The sequence below is a fragment of the Scyliorhinus torazame genome, chromosome 8, assembly GCF_047496885.1.
Source record: "Scyliorhinus torazame isolate Kashiwa2021f chromosome 8, sScyTor2.1, whole genome shotgun sequence".
NCBI lineage: Eukaryota > Metazoa > Chordata > Chondrichthyes > Carcharhiniformes > Scyliorhinidae > Scyliorhinus > Scyliorhinus torazame.
The window spans coordinates 54,878,325-54,903,554 of NC_092714.1; the positions used below are offsets into that span (position 1 = coordinate 54,878,325).

The 25,230-nt window shown below is 52.5% G+C and overlaps 1 protein-coding gene across 1 annotated transcript in view; it reads left to right on the top strand.

Annotated features, from left to right (window-relative positions):
* The window catches only part of LOC140428856 (uncharacterized), a 176,601-nt gene that overhangs the window by 47,261 nt on the left and 104,110 nt on the right, over window positions 1-25,230 (top strand). The window contains exon 2 of the mRNA XM_072515510.1: window positions 16,733-16,925. Coding sequence (XP_072371611.1) covers window positions 16,733-16,925 — 193 coding nt within the window. The remainder of the gene's footprint in view (window positions 1-16,732; window positions 16,926-25,230) is intronic.

Sequence of the window (25,230 nt, forward strand, 5' to 3'; positions counted from 1 at the left end):
TCGTGGGGGACCAGGGATACCCGCTGAGAACATGGTCGAAGTCGCCAGTGCAGAGATGTGAGACCGAGGTGGAGACCTGATACAATGAGGTCCATGTTGTTGGCACCAATGTGAATCACGACCTCTGACTGTTCTTTCTCCCCCCCCCTTCAGAATATCCTGCAGCCATTCAGTTACATCCTTGACCCTGGCACCAGGGAGGCAACACACCATCCTGGAATCATGTCTGTATAAACGCCTGCCTGCTCCCCTCACTATCGAGTCTTCTACCACTATTGCCCTTCCACTCTTACTCCACCCCCCTTGTGCAGCTGAGCCGCCCACAGTAGCACAAACATGGTTCTGGCTGCACTCCGCAGAAGAACCGTCATTCTCACTGTGGTGGCTCGAGCCAACTCACTGGAGACTTTTGGTAACAACAAAGGGTGTTTACTAACAGTAGGCAAAGGCAACCATATACAGGGACATGGCAATGATGGTTAGGTCTTGACACTCCAGTTCCGGGGTCCACACTTTCTCTATTGGCCGGGATTTGCGCGCTCCCACACGATTGGTCCCGAGCTGGTCATGTGGAAAGCAAAGTCTTCTGCCTTGAAAAGACTGCGCTACTACGCTCACCATTTTCCAACACAGGTAAACAGCTTGTGAGTGAGAAGTACTCTGGGCGTTTCCTGACTTCCTGACTGTTCCCCTTCTTCTGATTGGTGGTCAACCATTCCCTCTCCGCCTGCACTCCCTTAACCATGTCTAAAAATGTGCTACCCATGAACCACCCAGCCTCGCCAATACACCGCTGAGCCTTCAGCCCACACTCAAGCTCCGAAACCCGCTCTCAAGCTGGTCAAACCAGTGGCACTTCCTGAAAATGTGGTCATCCAGACTACATGGAGCATCTAGGAATTCCCACATACTGCAGGCTGAGCTCCCTGGTCATACTTCTAACTTAAAAAGACTTTTGCCCTCAATAATTTTCATTTAAGTTATTTTTTCAAAAGCTAAAACTCTTTCCTTGCCTCAATGTTGCTTTAAATTGGAGAAAAATAACTTATCCACTACTTACCAATCAGTTCTCTCCCTTGTAGCCTCTACTCTTGCAGCAGGGCGAGACCACCATCTGAAGATTAAAAAGCACCACTTTCCCCTCTGCTCTGAACTCCCACCGTGCTCCAAATTCCCAGATGCATTCCCTCACTGGCTGTGTCTCCCAACTGTTCGTGCATGGATCTTACTGAGCGTGTGCTTCCAATAGTCCTTTTCTTAAATAAAGCTGAGGTGAGCTGTGATGACTCACATAGTAGTTAAGCTTCAACTGTAATCAACACCTATTGAAGTCCTGTTCAGGATTCGGCTGATTGACAGTTATCTGTCACTCAGTCAGCTCTGTCAGCTACCTTATAAACCTTTTAGTTAAACTACCCAACTTTAAAAAACTTAAAGAAAAGACTTACCAGTTCAATTCCCACTGTGGTGCAAATTAATAGATACACGAACTCACTCTCGCTGCGTCGCGCTCAGGATGTGCTCTCTCCCAACTGCTCGTGTGCGAATCTTATTACATCTTAGCTGTCAACAGAACTGTCAAAAGAAACAGGGCTGTCAAAAAGTTAAATCTCCTGCCCTTGAAATATATGGGGGAAAAAGTCAGCTTTACTAGGAGATCTGTTATTTCACTGTTTACATCAGCTTGACGGTTGCCATTATAGGATTAGTGCTGTGTGACTGGTTTCACAAACTACCACAGTGGGATGCCTGTCAGCTCACAGGCGAATTGATAACTCCAGGAACTTACTTTGAAGTGGGATGATGAATACAAATGCTTGATTTTATAAGGGATTTTAGAAAGTTAAATGCAATGAATGGATTTTCATCAATGAGGATTTTTCTGCTGAAATAATAAATTCATTAATAGAAACTTTATTTAATCTCAGCATAGGTTTTTGAGAAGGTGACTGACCAGGTAGACGAGGGTAGAGCAGTTGATGTGGTGTATATGGATTTCAGCAAAGCGTTTGATAAGGTTCCCCACGGTAGGCTATTGCAGAAAATACGGAGGCTGGGGATTGAGGGTGATTTAGAGATGTGGATCAGAAATTGGCTAGCTGAAAGAAGACAGAGGGTGGTGGTTGATGGGAAATGTTCAGAATGGAGTTCAGTCACAAGTGGAGTACCACAACGATCTGTTCTGGGGCCGTTGCTGTTTGTCATTTTTATCAATGACCTAGAGGAAGGCGCAGAAGGGTGGGTGAGTAAATTTGCAGACAATACTAAAGTCGGTGGTGTTGTCGATAGTGTGGAAGGAAGTAGCAGGTTACAGAGGGATATAGATAAGCTGCAGAGCTGGGCTGAGAGGTGGCAAATGGAGTTTAATGTAGAGAAGTGTGAGGTGATTCACTTTGGAAGGAATAACAGGAATGCGGAATATTTGGCTAATGGTAAAGTTCTTGAAAGTGTGGATGAGCAGAGGGATCTAGGTGTCCATGTACATAGATCCCTGAAAGTTGCCACCCAGGTTGATAGGGTGGTGAAGAAGGCCTATGGAGTGTTGGCCTTTATTGGTAGAGGGATTGAGTTCCGGAGTCAGGAGGTCATGTTGCAGCTGTACAGAACTCTGGTATGGCCGCATTTGGAGTATTGCGTACAGTTCTGGTCACCGCATTATAGGAAGGACGTGGAGGCTTTGGAGCGGGTGCAGAGGAGATTTACCAGGATGTTGCCTGGTATGGAGGGAAAATCTTATGAGGAAAGGCTGATGGACTTGAGGTTGTTTTCGTTGGAGAGAAGAAGGTTAAGAGGAGACTTAATAGAGGCATACAAAATGATTAGGGGGTTGGATAGGGTGGACAGTGAGAGCCTTCTCCCGCGGATGGAAATGGCTGGCACGAGGGGACATAACTTTAAACTGAGGGGTAATAGATATAGGACAGAGGTCAGAGGTAGGTTCTTTACGCAAAGAGTAGCGAGGCCGTGGAATGCCCTACCTGCTACAGTAGTGAACTCGCCAACATTGAGGGCATTTAAAAGTTTATTGGATAAACATATGGATGATAATGGTATAGTGTAGGTTAGATGGCTTTTGTTTCGGTGCAACATCGTGGGCCGAAGGGCCTGTACTGTGCTGTATTGTTCTATGTTCTATGTTCTATAGGTCCTGAGGACTGCCCAGGATGGATAGTGGATGATACTGGATAGAGGGTGCAAGGGAAAAGAATGATGAGTGGGGCATGGGTTGGCATGAGTTGACATAGGAGTTATAAAGGGCTGTCAGGATGAGTGGGGAGCTTGTATAGGCACAAGGTTTTATGGTTGGCATAAAAAGGTATGAGAGGCAAAGGGAGTGGGTGGAGGGAAAGAGGTGCCATGGGTTAGCATGATGGGGCATCGGATATGTGTGTGTGTGTGTGTGGGGGGGGGGGGGGATGGGGGGGGGGGGGGCGAGGAGATGTGAGGAGTGGAGGTTGGAGCGCTGTTTTTGTTTTATCCCCTTTTTCATAGCTTCGACAAAGTGGTGTGACAACACCTTTCGCCATGTCTGCCTCTGCTCCTGGAAGTCTCCGCATTGTTTCCAGGGAATGGCAGCCAGGGCAGCAGCCAAGGATGATGCTGCAGACTAAACAATTAATTGCATCTTTTTAAAAAGCAATTAATCACCAATTGACGCATCAAACCCATTGACAGCTAATGTCCAAAATAAACAACTGTGAACAGCTCCTAACGTTGCACAACTGAAATGAAAAAGGTTCACAAAATTCTAAATTCAAAATGCAGTAAAATACATGAAGGAAAATGTCAATACTTACATCCCAATCATTCCTTCTGCGTTCCATACTCTCCTGACCTTTCATACCCCATTGATCCTTTGAAGGTTGAGCCGATGCAAATGCAACAACTTTCAACATATTATTGCTCAATTTGTGAATTAAATAATGGTGTCTAAGGTTAAATTTAGTTGGACAGAAATTCAAGACACCGATCAGTCTTAGTTGCTTTACAGTCTGAAACGCCTCAGTGAGTGAAACATTATCCAGTGCCCAGTGGAAATGTTAAACTCCGGTGGCGGAATTCTCCGCTGCTGAGACTAAGGGCGGGATTCTCCAGCCACCTTCACCCGGCAACCGGAGAATCCTGCCAAAGGTCAATGGATTTTTCCATTGTCGGTGTCTCGTCCGTGGCGCTCTTGCGGAGGGCGGGGCAGGAAGATCCAGCCTTAAGTGTTGACCCCGGAGCAGGATTCGCGGAGTTCCACGACAGCAAAACTGGCGCCGCACCTGGACCAATTCAACGGCCGCTAAGGGGCTAGCGCCAGCGCCATGTGGAACATTCCAATGAGAAACAGTGGCGGGATTCACCAGATTCGAGTTTGACAGTCAGGAGGCCAAGAAGCTGCACCCGGATATATACACTGCACTCCCCACACACACACCATCACAGTCAACAAGATGGCAGCGAGGGGAGCAGCACCCTGTTTTATGGACGCCAAGCTTGAGACCCTGCTGGAGGCCGTGGAGGAGAGCCAGGCCAACCTGTATCTGGGCCTGAGAAGGAGGCTGCCAGCCGCTGCTGTTCATGGTGCCTGAGTGCAGGTGGCAGAGGCAGTAAGCTCCATGAACAACACCGGCCAACAGTGCCGTAAGAAACTGCACATCCTCCTCCGGGCGACCAGGGTGAGAAGGCAGCACTGTGCCCCCGGCACCAACCCCCATCCCACACACCCATAACCCCACCAAACCGGAGGCTGTCCTAACCCCCAACCTGCACCACAGTCCGGCACCTATACCGGCCGCCATGGCCAGGTGCCCTGACCACTGAAGCTACTAGCTACCCACCCTCCTGGGCTGCATGCATCAGACTGTCTTACACTGTGTGTTTTCTGTTCATGCACCCCCCCCTCCCCTCCCCCAGGGGAAGGCCGCCCATAACCGCGGGAAAAGACTAGAGGGGTTCCGCCGGTCCAGCGGCCCCTCACTGCGGCAGAGCACAGAGCCCTAGATATGGTCAGTGGGCCTGAGGAAAGTACAGTTGCCGGTGTGGAGGTTAGTTTTGGGCGAGGAAGTAAGACCCCGCTGAGTTGAGATTCCCCAGGACACGTGTCAAACCCCCCACACACCACCCCCAAACCACCCACACATCACCTCGCACCAACCCAACATTACCCCCACATCACCTCACACCACCCTCACAACACCCTCACACCAACCACACACCACCCCCACATCACCCTCACACCACCCTCACAACACCCTCACACCAACCACACAACACCCCCACATCACCCTCACACCACCCTCACAACACCCTCACACCACCCTCACATCACCCCCACATCACCCTCACATCACCCCCACATCACACCCACATCACCCTCACACCACCTCACAACACCCTCACACCACCCTCACATCACCCTCACACCACCTTACAACACCCTCACACCACCCCCACATCACTCTCACATCACCCCCACATCACCCTCACATCACCCTCACACCACCCCCACATCACCCTCACACCGCCTCACAACACCCTCACACCACCCCCACATCACTCTCACATCACCCCCACATCACCCTCACATCACCCTCACACCACCTCACAACACCCTCACACCACCCTCACATCACCCCCACATCACCCTCACATCACCCTCACACCACCTCACAACACCCTCACACCACCCCCACATCACCCTCACATCACCCTCACACCACCTCACAACACCCTCACACCACCCCCACATCACTCTCACACCACCCTCACAACACCCTCACATCACCCTCACATCACCCCCACACCACCCCCACATCACTCTCACATCAACCTCACACCACCATCACACCACACCCACATCACCCTCACACCACCTCACAACACCCTCACATCACCTCACACCACCCTCACACCACACTCACAACACCATCACATCACCCTCACAATACCCCCACATCACCCTCACACCACCATCACACCACACCCACATCACCCTCACACCACCTCACAACACCCTCACATCACCTCACACCACCCTCACACCACCTCACAACACCCTCACACCACCCTCACATCACCCCCACATCACCCTCACATCACCCTCACACCACCTCACAACACCCTCACACCACCCCCACATCACCCTCACATCACCCTCACACCACCTCACAACACCCTCACACCACCCCCACATCACTCTCACACCACCCTCACAACACCCTCACATCACCCTCACATCACCCCCACACCACCCCCACATCACTCTCACATCAACCTCACACCACCATCACACCACACCCACATCACCCTCACACCACCTCACAACACCCTCACATCACCTCACACCACCCTCACACCACACTCACAACACCATCACATCACCCTCACAATACCCCCACATCACCCCCACACCACCCCCACACCACCCTCACACCACCCCCACATCACCCTCACACCACCCCCACGTCACCCCCACATCACCCTCACACCACCCCCACGTCACCCCCACATCACCCTCACAACAACTTCACACCACCCCCACACCAACCCCACATCACCCCCACATCACCCTCACACCACCCTCACAACACCCTCACACCACCCCCACATTACATTCACACCACCCTCACAACACCATCACACCCCCCTCACAACACCCTCACACCACCCCCACGTCACCCCCACATCACCCTCACAACACCCTCACACCACCCCCACACCACCCCCACACCAACCCCACATCACCCCCACATCAGCCTCACACCACCCTCACACCACCCCCACACCACCCCCACACCACCCCCACACCACCCCCACATTACCTTCACATCCCCCCACAACACCCTCACACCACCCCCACACCACCCCCACACCAACCCCCACATCACCCCCACATCACCCTCACACCACCCTCACAACACCCACACACCAGCCCCACACCACCCCCACACCACCCCCACATTACCTTCACACCACCCTCACAACACCCTCACACCCCCCTCACACCACCCTCACATCACCCTCACACCACCCTCACAACACCCTCACACCCCCCTCACACCACCCTCACACCACCGTCACACCACCCCACATCACCTTCACAACACCCTCACACCCCCCTCACACCCCCTTCACACCACCCTCACACCACCCCCACATCACCCCCACACCACCCTCACACCACCCTCACACCACCCCCACATCACCTTCACAACACCCTCACAACAACCTCACACCACCCTCACACCACCCCCACACCACCCTCACACCACCCTCACATCACCCTCACACCACCCCCACATCACCCTCACACCACCCTCACACCACCCTCACATCACCCTCACACCACCCCCACATCACCTTCACACCACCCTCACACCACCCTCACACCACCCCCACATCACCTTCACAACACCCTCACACCACCCCCACATCACCTCATACCACCCCCACACCATCCCCACATCACCCTCACACCCCCCTCACTCCACCCCCACAACACCCTCACAACACCCTCACACCACACTCACACCACCCTCACACAAATCTCACCCCCCCACACACCCCTCACACCACCCCCACAACACTCTCACAACACCCTCACACCACACTCACACCACCCCCACACCACCCTCGCAACACGCCCACATCACCTCACACCCCCCTCACACCCCCCTCACACCCCCCTCACACCCCCCTCACACCACCCCCACACCACCCTCACATCACCCTCACACCACCCCCACATCCCCCTCACACCACCCTCACATCACCCTCACACCCCCCTCACACCACCCTCACAGTACCCTCACACCAACCTCACAACACCCACACATCACCCTCACACCCCCCTCACACCACTCTCACACCACTCTCACACCACCCTCACACCACCCCCACATCACCTCACACCCCCCTCACACCACCCTCACACCACCCTCACATCATCCTCACACCACCCTCACATCACCCTCACATCACCCTCACATCACCTCAACACCACCCTCACACCACCCTCACACCAAACTCACATCACCCTCACACCACCCTCACATCACCCTCACACCACCCTCACACCACCCTCACATCACCCTCACACGACCCTCACATCACCCTCACATCACCTTACACCACCCTCACATCACCTCCACAACACACTCAAACCACCCTCACATCACCCTCACATCACTCTCACACCACCCTCATTCACCCCCCCACACCACCCTCACACCACCCTCACATCACACTCACTCCACCCTCACACCACCCTCACATCACCCTCACACCACCCTCACATCACCTCACACCACCCTCACCCCACCCTCACACCACCCTCACACCACCCTCACACCACCCTCACACAACCTTCACATCATCTCACACCACCCTCACACCACCCTCACACCACCCTCACACCACCCTCACACCACCCGCACACCACCCTCACACAACCTTCACATCACCTCACACCACCCTCACACCACCCTCACACCACACTCACACCACCCCCACACCACCCTCGCAACACGCCCACATCACCTCACACCCCCCTCACACCCCCCTCACACCGCCCTCACACCGCCCTCACACCCCCCTCACACCACCCTCACACCACCCTCACACCACCTCCAAAACACCCTCACATCACCCTCACACCACCCTCACACCACCCTCACATCACCCCACACCATCCTCACATCACCCTCACACCACCCTCACACAACCCTCACACCACCCTCACACCACCCTCACACCACCCTCACATCACCCCACACCATCCTCACTTCACCCTCACATCACCCTCACATCACACTCGCACCACCCTCGCACCACCCTCGCACCACCCTCACATCACCCCACACCATCCTCACATCACCCTCACATCACCCCACACCATCCTCACATCACCCTCACATCACACTCGCACCACCCTCGCACCACCCTCGCACCACCCTCACACCACCCTCACACCACCCTCACACCACCCTCACATCACCCCACACCATCCTCACATCACCCTCACATCACCCCACACCATCCTCACATCACCCTCACACCACCCTCACACCACCCTCACACCACCCTCACACCACCCTCACATCACCCCACACCATCCTCACATCACCCTCACATCACCCCACACCATCCTCACATCACCCTCACACCACCCTCACACCACCCTCACACCACCCTCACATCACCCCACACCATCCTCACTTCACCCTCACATCACCCTCACATCACACTCGCACCACCCTCGCACCACCCTCGCACCACCCTCACATCACCCCACACCATCCTCACATCACCCTCACATCACCCCACACCATCCTCACATCAGCCTCACACCATCCTCACATCACCCTCACACCACCCTCACATCACCCTCACATCACACTCGCACCACCCTCGCACCACCCTCGCACCACCCTCACACCACCCTCACACCACCCTCACACCACCCTCACATCACCCCACACCATCCTCACATCACCCTCACATCACCCCACACCATCCTCACATCACCCTCACACCACCCTCACACAACCCTCACACCACCCTCACACCACCCTCACACCACCCTCACACCACCCTCACATCACCCCACACCATCCTCACATCACCCTCACACCACCCTCACACAACCCTCACACCACCCTCACACCACCCTCACACCACCCTCACATCACCCCACACCATCCTCACATTACCCTCACATCACCCTCACACAACCCTCACACCACCCTCACACCACCCTCACACCACCCTCACATCACCCCACACCATCCTCACTTCACCCTCACATCACCCTCACACCACCCTCACATCACCCTTACATCAACCCACACCATCCTCACATCACCCTCACACCACCCTCACACCACCCTCACATCAGCCTCAAAGCACCCTCACACCACCCCCACACCACCCTCACATCAGCCTCAAAGCACCCTCACACCACCCTCACATCACCCCACACCATCCTCACATCACCCCACACCATCCTCACATCACCCCACACCATCCTCACTTCACCCTCACATCACCCTCACACCACCCTCACATCACCCTCACACCACCCTCACACCACCCTCTCATCACCCCACACCATCCTCACATCACCCCACACCATCCTCACTTCACCCTCACATCACCCTCACATCACCCTCACATCACCCCACACCATCCTCACATCACCCTCACACCACCCTCACACCACCCTCACATCACCCTCACATCACCCCACACCATCCTCACACCACCCCCACATCACCCTCACATCACCCCACACCATCCTCACATCACCCTCACATCACCCTCACACCACCCTCACATCACCCTCACACCACCCTCACACCACCCTCTCATCACCCCACACCATCCTCACACCACCCCCACATCACCCTCACATCACCCCACACCATCCTCACATCACCCTCACATCACCCCACACCATCCTCACATCACCCTCACACCACCCTCACATCACCCTCACATCACCCCACACCATCCTCACACCACCCCCACATCACCCTCACATCACCCCACACCATCCTCACATCACCCCACACCATCCTCACATCACCCCACACCATCCTCACTTCACCCTCACATCACCCTCACACCACCCTCACATCACCCTCACACCACCCTCACACCACCCTCACACCACCCTCTCATCACCCCACACCATCCTCACATCACCCCACACCATCCTCACTTCACCCTCACATCACCCTCACACCACCCTCACACCACCCTCACACCACACCCACATCACCCTCACATCACCCCACACCACCCTCACACCACCCTCACATCACCCTCACATCACCCCACACCATCCTCACATCACCCTCACACCACCCTCACATCAGCCTCAAAGCACCCTCACACCACCTCCAAAACACCCTCACATCACCCTCACTCCACCCTCAACCCCACACCACCCACACACCACCCACATACCACCCTCACACCACCCTCACATCACCCTCACACCACCCCCACACCACCCTCACACCACCCCCACACCAACCTCACATCACCCTCACGCCACCCCCACACCACCCTCACATCACATTCACACCACCCCCACACCAACCTCACATCACCCTCACACCACCCTCACACCACCCTCACACCACCCTCACACCACCTTCACATCACCTCCAAAACACCCTCACAACACCCTCACATCACCCTCACAACACCCTCACACCACCCCCACACCACCCCCACACCACCCTCACACCACCTCCACAACACCCTCATATCACCTTCACACCACCCTCACATCACCCTCACACCACCCTCACATCACCCTCACACCACCCTCACAACACCCTCACACCACCCCCACACCACCCCCACACCACCCTCACACCACCTCCACAACACCCTCACACCACCTCCACAACACCCTCACATCACCTTCACACCACCCTCACATCACCCTCACACCACCCTCACATCACCCTCACAACACCCTCACATCACCTTCACACCACCCTCACATCACCCTCACACCACCCTCACACCCCCACACCACCCTCACACCACCCTCACACCACCTTCACATCACCTTCACACCACCCTCACATCACCCTCACACCACCTCAACACCCTCACATCACCCTCACATCACCCTCACACCACCCTCACACCACCTTCACATCACCTCCAAAACACCCTCACAACACCCTCACATCACCCTCACACCACCCTCACACCACCCTCACACCACCCTCACACCACCTTCACATCACCTCCAAAACACCCTCACAACACCCTCACATCACCCTTACAACACCCTCACATCACCCTCACACCACCCTCACACCACCTTCACATCACCTCCAAAACACCCTCACAACACCCTCACATCACCCTTACAACACCCTCACATCACCCTCACAACACCCTCACACCACCCTCACACCACCCTCACATCACCCTCGCATCACCCTCACACCACCCTCACATCACCCTCACACCACCCCCACACCACCCCCACACCACCCTCACATCACCCCACACCATCCTCACATCACCCTCACACCACCCTCACATCACCCTCACACCACCCCCACACCACCCCCACACCACCCTCACACCACCCCCACACCACCCTCACATCACCCTCACATCACCCTCGCATCACCCTCACACCATCCTCACATCACCCTCGCATCACCCTCACACCACCCTCACATCACCCTCACACCACCCTCACACCACCCTCACACCAGCCCCACTCCACCCCCACACCACCCTCACATCACCTCACACCACTCTCACACCACCCTCACACCACCCTCACACCACCCGCACACCACCCTCACACCACCCTCACATCACCCTCACATCACCCTCACAACACACTCGCACCACCCTCGCACCACCCTCGCACCAACCTCACATCACCCTCACACCACCCTCACATCACCCTCACACCACCCTCACACCACCCTCGCACCACCCTCACATCACCCTCACATCACCCTCACAACACACTCGCACCACCCTCGCACCACCCTCGCACCACCCTCACATCACCCTCACATCACCCTCACACCACCCTCACATCACCCTCACACCACCCTCACATCACCCTCACACCACCCTCACATCACCCTCACATCACCCTCACAACACACTCGCACCACCCTCGCACCACCCTCGCACCACCCTCACATCACCCTCACACCACCCTCACATCACCCTCACACCACCCTCACACCACCCTCACACCACCCGCACACCACCCTCACACCTCCCTCACATCACCCTCATATCACCCTCACAACACACTCGCACCACCCTCACATCACCCTCACATCACCCTCACACCACCCTCACATCACCCTCACACCACCCTCACACCACCCTCACACCACCCTCACACCACCCGCACACCACCCTCACACCTCCCTCACATCACCCTCACATCACCCTCACAACACACTCGCACCACCCTCACATCACCCTCACATCACCCTCACACCACCCTCACATCACCCTCACACCACCCTCACACCACCCTCGCACCACCCTCGCACCACCCTCACATCACCCTCACACCACCCTCACATCACCCTCACACCACCTTCACACCACCCTCACACCACCCTCACATCACCCTCACACCACCCTCACACCACCCTCACACCACCCTCACATCACCCTCACACCACCCTCACATCACCCTCACACCACCCTCACACCACCCTCACATCACCCTCACATCACCCTTACACCACCCTCACATCACCTCACACCATCCTCACACCACCCTCACACCACCTTCGCACCACCCTCACACCACCCTCACACCACCCTCACACCACCCTCACACCACCCTCACACCACCCTCACATCACCCTCACATCACCCTTACACCACCCTCACATCACCTCACACCATCCTCACACTATCCTCACACCACCCTCACACCACCCTCACACCACCCTCACACCACCCTCACACCACCCTCACACCACCCTCACATCACCCTCACACCACCCTCACACCACCCTCACACCACCCTCACACCACCTCGACATCACCCTCACACGACTCTCACACTCAAACCCCTCTCACCTCCACATCATCCTCACACCCTCTCCGCCCACACCTCCACATCACCCCTACACCACCCTCACACCACCTCCACACCACCTCCACACCACCCTCACACCCCCCTCACACTCACATGACCCTCACCTCCACATCACCCTCAAACCACCCTCACATCATCCTCACACCGCACCGCCCTCACCCCTACACCGCCCCCACATCACCCCCACACCACCCTCACATCATCCTCACGCACACACCCCCTCACATCACCCGACATCCCCGCTCTACCATCACCACCACTCCTACCCCCTCCTCCCAAACACCCCCCTCCCCAACGCACCACTACCCCCAATTCCACTCCCCCGGCCCGCGGTCTAATCCTGCTTCCTGTCTTGTCTTGTGTCTTGCAGGAACTGCTGGTGATGGGGTGGGCCCTTCTGGTGTCCAGCGGTCCCAATCCAGTCTTTTCCCACGACACCTGCCTCGGTGCTCTGTCAGATGTGTGTGAGCAGTCGGCTTGGTCTGGGCTGTCCACAGAGGGGTCGCGGGGGGGAGGTGGGGGGGGGGGGGGGGGGGGATGGAATGGGTGGACGTTGGGGGTGGGCTTATCCTGGGGACCTCAGGTCAGCCAGCGCTCACCACTCCAATGTCCCACTTTCATCCCACTACCCTCCGTCCCCCCCCCAGTGTTTGCGCCACTGGCCAGTAGCCCCACCCCTCACAGTCGGTGAGCCTGAAGGTGATCAGAGCGACCCATGTGCGTTGGCCCTGCGCACACGTTGTGTCGCATCCCATGCCTGCCTGGGCTCCACGTCCTGTCAATCCTCCCCCTCCCCTGCATCCTCCTCATTGGACCAGGCCAGACATTCATCCTCCTCCTCCAGCACATCGCCCCTCTGCTGCACGATGTTGTGGAGGATGCAGCAGGCCACCACGATACGGGCGACCCTGCCAGCATCACATTGGAGAACCCTCCAGAAGTGTCTCGGCACGTAAACCGCATCTTTGGGATGCTGAAGCATCGCTCGATCACATCCCTGGTCGCTGCGTGGGCATCGTTGTCGTGGGTCTCCGCAGCGGTCTGTGCCCTCTGGACAGGCATCTTCAGCCACAGCCTCAGTGGAGGACCTGTCACCCAGGAGCCAACCACCAACCGGGGAGCATGTTGAACGTGTCAGGAATCGTTGAGTGAGCCAGGATGAAGGCGTCGTGCACACTGCCCGGGTATTGGGTGCAGACGTGCATGCTGTGCATCTGATAGTCACACACTAGCTGCAAGTTCATTGAGTGGAACCCCTTTCGGTTGGTGGAGAGCGGCCTATCATCTGCAGGTGCTCGTAGGACGACATGTATCCCATCGATCACTCCCTGGACCCGGGGCATCTCTGCGCTGGCGGCGAACCCCGCTGTCTGGGCAGACTGGTGGGCTCTGTCTACAATGAAATGGATGTATTGTGCCAACTGGACATACAGGGCCTCTGTGATGGTGCGGATGCACCTGTGCACTGAGCTCTGCGAGATGTCAGACAGGTCCCCACCCGGCACCTGGATGGACCCCGTGGCATAAACGTTCTGGGCAACTGTGACCTTGCCGGTCACCGAGAGCGGATGTCACTTTGCAGAACCAAAGCCAAGGTGAGTGGTCAATGGGGTGTGCAGCAAGATGGCTGCCTTGCAGGCTGCGTCAATAGTGGTCCATGCCTGGATACCGCCCCGGTGCCATGGGGAATCACCCCGGCCCCACTCTCGTCCCCCCATCACCCCACCCCCAGCCCAGCCAGCCCGGCCAGTATGCAGCCCAGCAGCCCACGGTCGCGCATCTCTGCGTCCGACCTCCTCTCTCTCCCTCAACAGCCACAGCGCCTGTACCTCAATTTGTAAAAGCACAGGTGAACCTCGCTGTCGGGAATTCCCCCCAGTGAAGGTGGAGAATACCGGGCTAATGATATGCCAACCGCGTTTACTGTACGTGCTGAGTGGAACGTATTGACACCGATTCTCCACCCAATCGCGTTTCCCGAATCCGGCGTCAGTCGACGGAGAATTCCGCTCCAGTACTTTTAATTCAGAACCAATGAAAATGATATCCATTTAACTCAAAGCAGCTATAAACAGCTTTAGATCCTGACATTTGTCGATCGGAATAATTTTATTTCATTGCAGTTACCATTCCATCCCATGTAAAGCTTCTTTAGAAATGGAAGACTCGTCTACTAAATTGCACAGCAACATAACGGGACAAGGTTCTCTGGTCCTCCAGCCGCATGTTTCTCGCCGACACACCGATTCTCAACTCCCCCTGCTTGTCAATGAGATTTCCCATTGAAGCCACCCCACGCTGCTGGGAAACCCATGGGAAGGGTGCGCTGGCGGTGGGAACAGGGAATCCCGACGGCCGGAGAATTCCTGGCCAACATATCTGATTCGGAGAGCACATTTGACTAAATACACAATGTTCAAAGCCGCAGCTGACTTTCCAGAAATTAATAAAAATCCAAGAGGCCATTGAAAAATAGCATCAAATAAATGAAGCACATATTCTGATAGAATCTGCTGTACCTGATTCAACATCTGAAATAAGAACAGTAAAATTCAAACTCAACATCTGGTGCTGTGCAAGTGTTGCCCCATAGCCATAACTGTTCAAATTTTACGTCGACACACCAAATCTAGCCCTTTAAAATAAGAATATAGGGGCATTTTTGGATGTCCCTTGATGTTTGAAGCAATATGCCAACCCCACTGATCTCTCAATATGTTCAGAGAATCATGCAGTTGTGGAAATAATGATACCTAGTGTGAAAATGTTGAATTGCAGTTATCTGAAATGATATGGAGGAAACCTATATCAAGTGGGAGAAAGGACTAGGGCATAAATAGCAGTAAATAATTAGCACTACAGCCAATTCATGTGTTATTTTGCTGCATCTGCCACTTTTGTGATTCTGTTTCCACTTTGACATGAATATTAAGACGTTGAATCTGTGCGCTGAGATATTAAGATAAAGAGATCAGATAACTGCACACTGGTATCACTTTGGAACAATCCTTATCACCGAAATGTACTTGTGAAACACACACTGCAATGCTGGAGGAGGCAGGAAGTAAACACTGCCATATTACATCACCAGTGCTCTAGTTTTGCTGCAACACTTAACAAATGTAGTTTTAAAGGAAAATTTGAGCCCAACACATCGTGTGCATTTCTTCTACTCGTGAACTACCTTCAACGCCAGAACTTTAAAGAGATTCCAGGGGTTTTGCAGGACAGCCGGACTGAGTTAACGGCCAGCCAGTGGTTTCTGGTGCCTTTTCCTTCTTCGGTGAAGATCAAACATCTGGCACTGGAAATCAAAAGTGTAAGTAGCATGATTTATTTTCTCAATGGTTTTTGTGCTTGTCTACCTCAGAGCTAGTTATATGTTGGCACTAGCCTGTCTTCGCTGTAGGCCGCACCAGATTCGGAGTAGGCATCCAAGAAGTTAGCCATTCCCACTTTTTGCTGGTCATTGGAATGTCACATGTAGTACAGCAAATCTTCTGGCCATTGACTATGGATGGTCCATTATTCGGAATTTAGCGAACAATGCTCTACCTCCAAAATCAGCAGGTAGAGGTCCACTTGGTAATGCTTCAGAGAAAAGCAACGAGGATGGTTACAGTTGAATTTGCGTTTGTTGAAGGTTTTCATCTTAGGGGCTGGTTTAGCACAGGGCTAAAGAGCTGGCTTTTAAAGCAGACCCAGGCAGGCCAGCAGCGCGGGTTCAATTCCCGTACCAGCCTCCCCGAACAGGCGCCGGAATGTGGCGACTAGGGGCTTTTCACAGTAACTTCATTTGAAGCCTACTCTTGACAATAAGCGATTTTCATTTTTAATTTTTAATTTACTGAAAGGGTTGTGGGAGATGATGTAGCTGTGGCTGTCAAAAAGGGAAACCGATAAGCACCTGAATGGCCAACACGGACGAGTGGGCCACGCTAACCTACTCTTGCAAATGACTGGCGTAAGCTCAATGGGCAGATTTCCTCCTTCTGTCCTGTAACCGTTCAATTATTCTACTCTGCGACTGGAGAGGGGAGAATCGGAGGTTTGAAGCTCAGCTCAGCATCGTACCGGCTGCACGACATTAGCTTGAGATTGAATTTGCAGCCGGGAGATGGATGTAGTCAGAGCCAAGGGCCTGCAGATGTGGGACAAACCTAAACAAGATGATTTCTGATCCTGGTAGGAAACTTTGGCGCATTTACACTTACCTTTGGACAAGAAGGCAAAGTAAGATGATAGACATCTGTTAGCCGAAAGTAGATTAGCTAGACAAAACCATGTAGGTGATAGGGTCAAAGTGTTGCCCTCCAACACATGTCAAGCTATCAGAGACAGGATTGCTAATTCCACAGAACAGTATTATACACACTGCTTTCAAACAAATGAGGAAGTCTGTAACTTGGTACTTTGAGTACAGTATGAATCTGATTAATGCAATCGAGTTACAACCTACCAGCGTGTGTCTATCTGTTCTGTAGCCAGAACATCTCATTGTTTTTGGGTGAAAAATCACAAGCTGGCTTGCATTTCTCTGCTGCTTGAGCAATGAAAGAATAACAACTCAGATACACTTTATCCTCTAATCTATTCAGGTATATTAACGACGAGAAGTCAAATCAGCACGTTATGTAAAACTACAGTAGAAAATTCACAGCTCCCAGTTGCAATGTATTAAAATGTCATGTTTCGGTGACCCTCCTAAAAAGTTGGACCAGCATTTTGCAATATGGGGCGAAATTCTCCGGTACCGGCGCGATGTCCGCCGACTGGTGCCAAAAGCGGCACAGATCAGTCGGGCATCGTGCCGCCCCAAAGGTGCGGAATCCTCCGCACCTTGGGGGGCCAAGCCCTAACGTTGAGGGGCTAGGCCTGCGCCGGACTGATTTCCGCCCCGTCAGCTGGCGGGAAAGGCCTTTGGTGCCCCGCCAGCTGGTGTGGAAATGACATTGCCGGGCAGCGCATGCGCGGGAGCGTTAGCGGCCGCTCACGGCATTCCCGCGCATGCGCAGTGGAGGGAGTCTCTTCCGCCTCTGCCATGGTGGAGACCATGGCGAAGGCGGAAGGAAAAGTGTGCCCCCACGGCACAGGCCCGCCCGCGGATCGGTGGGCCCCGATCGCGCCCAGGGCCAGATCGCTCCGTGCCCCCCCCAGGACCCCGGAGCCCGCCCGCGCCGCCTTGTCCCGCCGGTAAGAGAGGTGGTTTAATCCCTGCCGGCAGGACAGGCATCCTAGCAGCAGGACTTCGGCCCATCTGAGCCGGAGAATTGCGGGGGGGGGGGGGGCCGCCAACCGGCGTGGCGCGATTCCCGCCCCCGCCGAATATCGGGTGCCGGAGAATTCGGCAACCGCCGAGGGCGGGATTCATGCCAGCCCCCGCCGATTCTCCGACCCGGCGGGGGATCGGAGAATCCCGCCCATGGTTATAACTCTGCTGACATTGTGTCTCTGAATTCCAAAGGGCGATTGAGAGATAGAATATAGACAGTTGAACAAAGAGATTGAATAAAACAATGGTTTCCAGACCTCATAATAGTAGTCAGACATAAATCCATTTGGACCTAAATATTTGTTGCTTATTTTCAGTGCAAAGCCAGCAGACTATCTGCACAGCCTCACAGGAGAGCTTCCCTGCAGAATATCTTCCTAAAACACTCTGTCCTTTCTGGGGGGGCATGGGTAACCTTTAAACCTGGGACAAATGTACATTTTATTGCAGCAAATAAACCAAAACAACTTAAACATCATGTGACCCTCCACAGCTTATTTGAAAGCACAACTGACTAGCACATTGCAGAGGACAGATTCTGTTTTATCCCTTGTAATTGGGAGACCAGCCCCGAGGAGACCTGCAATAGGGAGAGTGGGAATGACTACCTTTTGGAATCAGCAAACTGAAAATCCCCTCGTGGAGGTAAAGTGGTTGAGAAGGACCCATGACAGAATAGAATGTACATGGGGCGGTATTCTCCGAAAATGGGGCTATGTGCCCATGCCCGCCAGAAAACGGGCGGGAATCACTCCAGACTTGTTTCGAAAAGTCCAGAGTGATTCTACGCCGTTCAGGGGGCTGGCAGGGCCCCGGCGTGCTCCCCGCAGCTCCGGCTGCCGATACTGAGCCCTACACCTCCGGCTGCGGGTCCGCATATGTGTGCGGCAGCCGTATTCACGTCGGTCCCCGCACAACATGGTGGAGCCCTACAGCGGCCCGCCGTGAGGAACATAGCCCCCCCCCCCAGGAATGAGTGCGGCCGCTGATCGGTAGCCCCCAATCGCGGGCCTGGCCACCGGGAAGGCGCCCCTCCACCAGGATGGCCCCCGAAGCCGTAACGCCGAGGTCCCACCGGGTGGCGAACGACGCCAGCAGGATTCGGTGTAACTCGGCGGGCATTCGGCCCATCGAGCGCAGAGAATCGCCGCGGGGGGCGCTGACCGCGTCAATCGCGCACGCGCGACTGCCGCCGATTCTCTGGTCGCCGGAGAATTGCGTGCCGGTGTGGGAACCTATTTTGGGTAAATCTCCGCCCCTGCGCTGAGCGCGATTTTGGGGCGGAGGCTCGGAGAATCCTGCCCAGGGTCTTTGGAAAGAATATAAAATAAATGTTCTTTTCTTATCCCATGCTCCCTTATGTTCTGATAATAAGCTATCAATTACAACTGTTCCTGTCGAGTGATGTTCAATGTTTTCAATTTTCGCCATTGCTCCCTTAATACTCATTTTTACCAAATTGATGGATGTTTGGTACTGTGCTTTCTCACCTGTAAGTGCATTGAGATGGCTCCACACTCATCTTACACCAGCAGCAACCATTCATATTAGTATAGCACCTTTACTATACATCCCAAGGTGCTTCATAAGAACATAAAACCTCTAGAGCCAGCAAAGAGAGGGAGAGTCATTCGGCGCGATTAAACGTGCAAAAAACAAGAGTCCTGTTTTGGGCACGTATAGCAGGGTCTTTCTCGGCGCCTCCATCAGTGAGAATCACCCCGCTATCAAACAGGACTCTTGTCATTTTTTGGTCTCGGTCGGGAATCTGTCTTAAACATATTTAAATTAGTATAATGGCTTATTTAAATATGTTAGTCTGGATCACACCCAGTGAGGGCAAGTTCCAGATCACGATGTCTCACAAGATCTCAGTAGATCTCACAAGGTATTCCAAGCGTCGCAAATCTTGCGTGAGGCTGTTCCACCACTGCCATTATCTCATTAGCCTGGGATAAATTAATAATAATAATCTTTATTGTCACAAGTAGGCTTACATTAACACTGCAATGAAGTTACTATGAAAATCTCCAGTCGCCACATTCCAATGCCTGTTCGGGTACACTGAGGGAGAATTCGGAATGTCCAATTCACTGAACAAGCTTGTCCGGAGGAAACCCACGCCGACACGGGGAGAACATGCAGACTCCGCACAGACAGTGGCCCAAGCCGGGAATCGAACCTGAGACCCTGGAGCTGTGAAGCAACAGTGCTAACCACTGTGCTACCATGCCGCCTACCAAATTCAAGCCAAGGTCCAAGAAAGCCAACTGGCAGCTTGTTTTAAGGCAAATAATGGGACTATAATGTACTTTATGCAGGCAAGATGAATTGATAAATGTTATCTTTGAGTCATTACCTTTGTGGGAAAAACTTTGCCATATTAACTGTAAATGATTAAACATTTGAACACAAAACATCCTTTCTATCCATTACAAGTTAATATTCTGTGTATAGCTGGAATGGTGAACTCCAAAGAGCTGCAGGATAGTTCTGAATTCACATATCTTAGCCTAAATCTGTGGGTTACCGAAAACTATTGCAAAGAGCTGCTGAAAGGTAATATTTCTTATCTCAGTTTGACATACCCTTCTTGAGCTCTGCTGAAGACATCTCAAATCGACACATGATTTATAACTGATAAACAGTTTATATAGCAAGAAAATCAAATAATTACCAATAAAACTTTTGCAATGTGCCCAGTGCAATACGCTGTATGTTTTTGTCCAATTCTTAAGATCCTATTCCACAGGTGGAACTATTGATATCATTTGTGTGACAGCAAAGTGTTCAATTGCCTTCAAGGAATTAAATGGTCAATTCATCAGGCAGATGTACAAAGGTAGGGCCAATGTTGAGATCTACGCCAAAAACCACAATTTTTAGTAAGACGTTGGAGTTTCGAAAATAATATGCTTGACCTTATTAATGACATTTGACAGGCAACGGCGTAGTAATATGTCACTGGACAAGCCATGAAACCAATATTGATTCTTGTAAAAACCCATCTGGTTCACTAATGGGAGGAAATCTGCCATCCTTACCTGGTCTGGCCTACATGTGGTTGGTCTTAATTGCCCTCAGAATTTGTGTAGCAAGCTACTCAGTTGTGGCATTTATGGAGGGCAACAAATGCTGGCATTGCCTGCAATGCCCACGGCCACTCAGAGAATACATTTTAAAGGAACACCAGACTGGTTTCAAGCAGATAAGGTGTGAGACAAGAAATTAGTGTCAAATTATATCGGCGGATTAAATCTTTTTCCATTTGAGATTTTATCAGAAGTGTTAAACCATTTAAAATAAACTCATTTCTTACATCTCCATGTATTTTACCAGTTTGCTGTACTTGACTGTTGAATATATCACATTTTAGTAGGCGTTATTTATGTCACTGTATTTGTGTCATGTCTGAAGACGATCAATTGCAAGATTGCCATTCCCCCCCCCCACCCCCGGGGACCTCTGCAATAGGGAGACCCCCCCAATGACCCCTGCAAAAGGGAGCCCCCCTCCAGGGACACCTGCAGTAGGGAGACCCACCCTAGGGGCTAATTCACCACCATTCAGCTGCCCCCCCTCAAAGGGGAAAGCAGTCTATAAAAAGTGCGAAGTGTATATGACATAACATTAAATCTTTGCTACCTAAGATACTGAAGCATATGTTATCATAGTTATCATAGAATTTACAGTGCAGAAGGAGGCCATTTGGCCCATCGAGTCTGCACCGGCTCTTGGAAAGAGCACCCTACCCAAGGTCCACGCTTCCACCCTATCCCCATAACCCAGTAACCTCACCCAACACTAAGGGTAATTTTGGACACTAAGGGCAATTTAGCATGGCCAATCCACCTAATCTGCACATCTTTGGACTGTGGGAGGAAACCAGAGCACCCGGAGGAAACCCACGCACACACGGGGAGGATGTGCAGACTCCGCACAGACAGTGACCCAAGCCGGGAATCGAACCTGGGACCCTGGAGCTGTGAAGCAATTGTGCTATCCACAATGCTACCGTGCTGCCCTCATGTCATAGGATTATGTCATAGGATTTGTAATTCAGAGACCTGGAATAATGATCTGGAGGACAAGTGTTTAAATCCCATCATGCAGTTGGTGAATTTAAATCCATGAATTAAACAAAAATTCCAAACCAAATTGTTGTAAAAACCCACCTGCTTTATTAGTGTCTTATAGGGGAGGAAATCTTTGCATAATTGTGTGCAAGGGTGTTCCTGGTGCATCTTTCTACTTTTTATCTATAGACAGGCAGTATTAGGCCAATATTGTGCAACATGTTTGAATGACCCTGTGGAGAAGGTGGGAAGACCGTGCTGTTAGATAGTGTTAGGGTGACTGTTGAAAGTAAATCTCAAGTTACAAATGTCTGGGCACCCCTGTTCTGCAAGATGTACTGTCACTGAAGCTCCTTCGACACACCTTCCAAACCCGTGACCTCTATCACCTTGTGTTATAACCCGACTGGAGGCCACGGGGTCTGCAACATCAGCGTTCCCAGGGCCCCACCTGAATATGATCTCCCCAGATGAGGAGGCGGAGCTACACTCTTAAGCCAAGTGCCCCATGGGACATAAACACCCGGGCCCGAGTGTGGGCCGGGCGCGGGAGACCCTTTGGGGAGTCGGCGTTGTATTCTAGTAGGGAAAATAAAGAGTTTTCTTACAGTTATCGCTTCCGTGTGTCGCTCGTCTGGAACTTTACACCTTGAAGGATACATGGGAAGGACCACCTTCAAGCTGCCCTCCAAACCACACATCGTCCTGGCTTGGAAATATATTGCCATTCCCTCACAATTACTTGGTCAAAATCCTGGAACTCCATTCCTAACAATGCTGTGGGTGAGCCTCCACCACCGTGGTTAGCTCAGCTCAGCACCACCTTCTCAAGGGCAATAAGGGGTGGATAATAAATGCTGGCCTAGCCAGTGACACACACACTCAGTGAAATCATTTAAAAACATTTAATTGCAAAAAAGGTCGGAGCCAATTTTAATGAAAAATTAGAAAGTGCATACATGACACTGTGAACTGAAACGTAATATTTCAGCATTAAGGATATTATTCTTCCTAAATGTGCCTGTTAAGTTAAAAAAAGACTATGATCATCAGGCAGATAAGAACGACATTGTATCGTGGTAAAGTCAGGGATTGATTTTAGCCACATCAATTGAGTTGACATTCTATAGCACCACTGAGGGAGTGCTGCTTTTATTGACCTTTATTGCAAGGGGTGGTGGAGTATAACAGTAGGCAAGCACTTACAAGTTCCCTTCCAAGACAGGAACCTTCTTGACTTGGATGTATGTTGTCAATCCTTGATTGTTCCTGAGTCAGTATTGGGGAACTCCCTATGTACACCATCACCACTACGACTACAATGGTTCATGGAGTGTTCCCACCCACATCCTGGGTACGAATTGTACAAACAAATCAAGGAGAGCAGATGAAACTGTGGTCAGGAAACTGAGACCATAGAACTTAATACGGGGACACGGGAACTGACTCTAAATTAACTCCCACTCCAGCAGCACCCACATTTTAAAATTCTCACCCTTGATTTTAATTCCCTCTACTGCCTCGTCCTTCCACTTCCCTGTAACCTCTTCCAGCCAGGCAATCCTCGGAGATCTCTTCGCACAACCAATTCTGACTCTTGCTCTTCCCTGATCTTTTTAAAATCTGTCTTTGGTGGCCATACCTTGAATTGCCTGGTCCTTAAACTCTGAAATCTCTAGCTAATCCCCTCTGCTTCTCCACCTCCCAAAAACCTACCTTTTTGACCAAACTTTTGCTTACCTAATTTATCCACCTATTTACTTATATGGCTCGATGTCAAATATTTTTTGGCAATTGCACATTTGAAGCACCTTGTGGCCTTTAAAGGCCCTGGATAAAATCAAGTTGTTGTTACTTAGTGGTGTTTCAGGGAGTAAGTGTTTTGTGTAATTTACATTCAATAGCCACTTTCCTTTTTGTACATTAGCACTCTCAGACGAGTTGCCAATGAAACTGGCACTGTATCAGCTTTTGTCTGATTTAACTGGGTTACTGCACCGCCGGTGTCATGAATAATGTGGGGGGGGTGGGGGGGGTTAGATTTCAGAAGAGTAAGTACTGGACAATCAGGAACGCAAATGTGGATGTGCGGCACTATATCTGTACAATGAACATCGTTAAGAAGAAAAGAAAGACTTGCATTTATATAGCGCCGTTCAGACTCTCAGGACATCCTGCAGCATCTCAAAGCTGAGGAAGTGCTTTTGAGATGGAGTCACTGTTATAACATAGGAATTGTCACAATGTGACGTTTTAATAGCATCTAATTTTTCCAT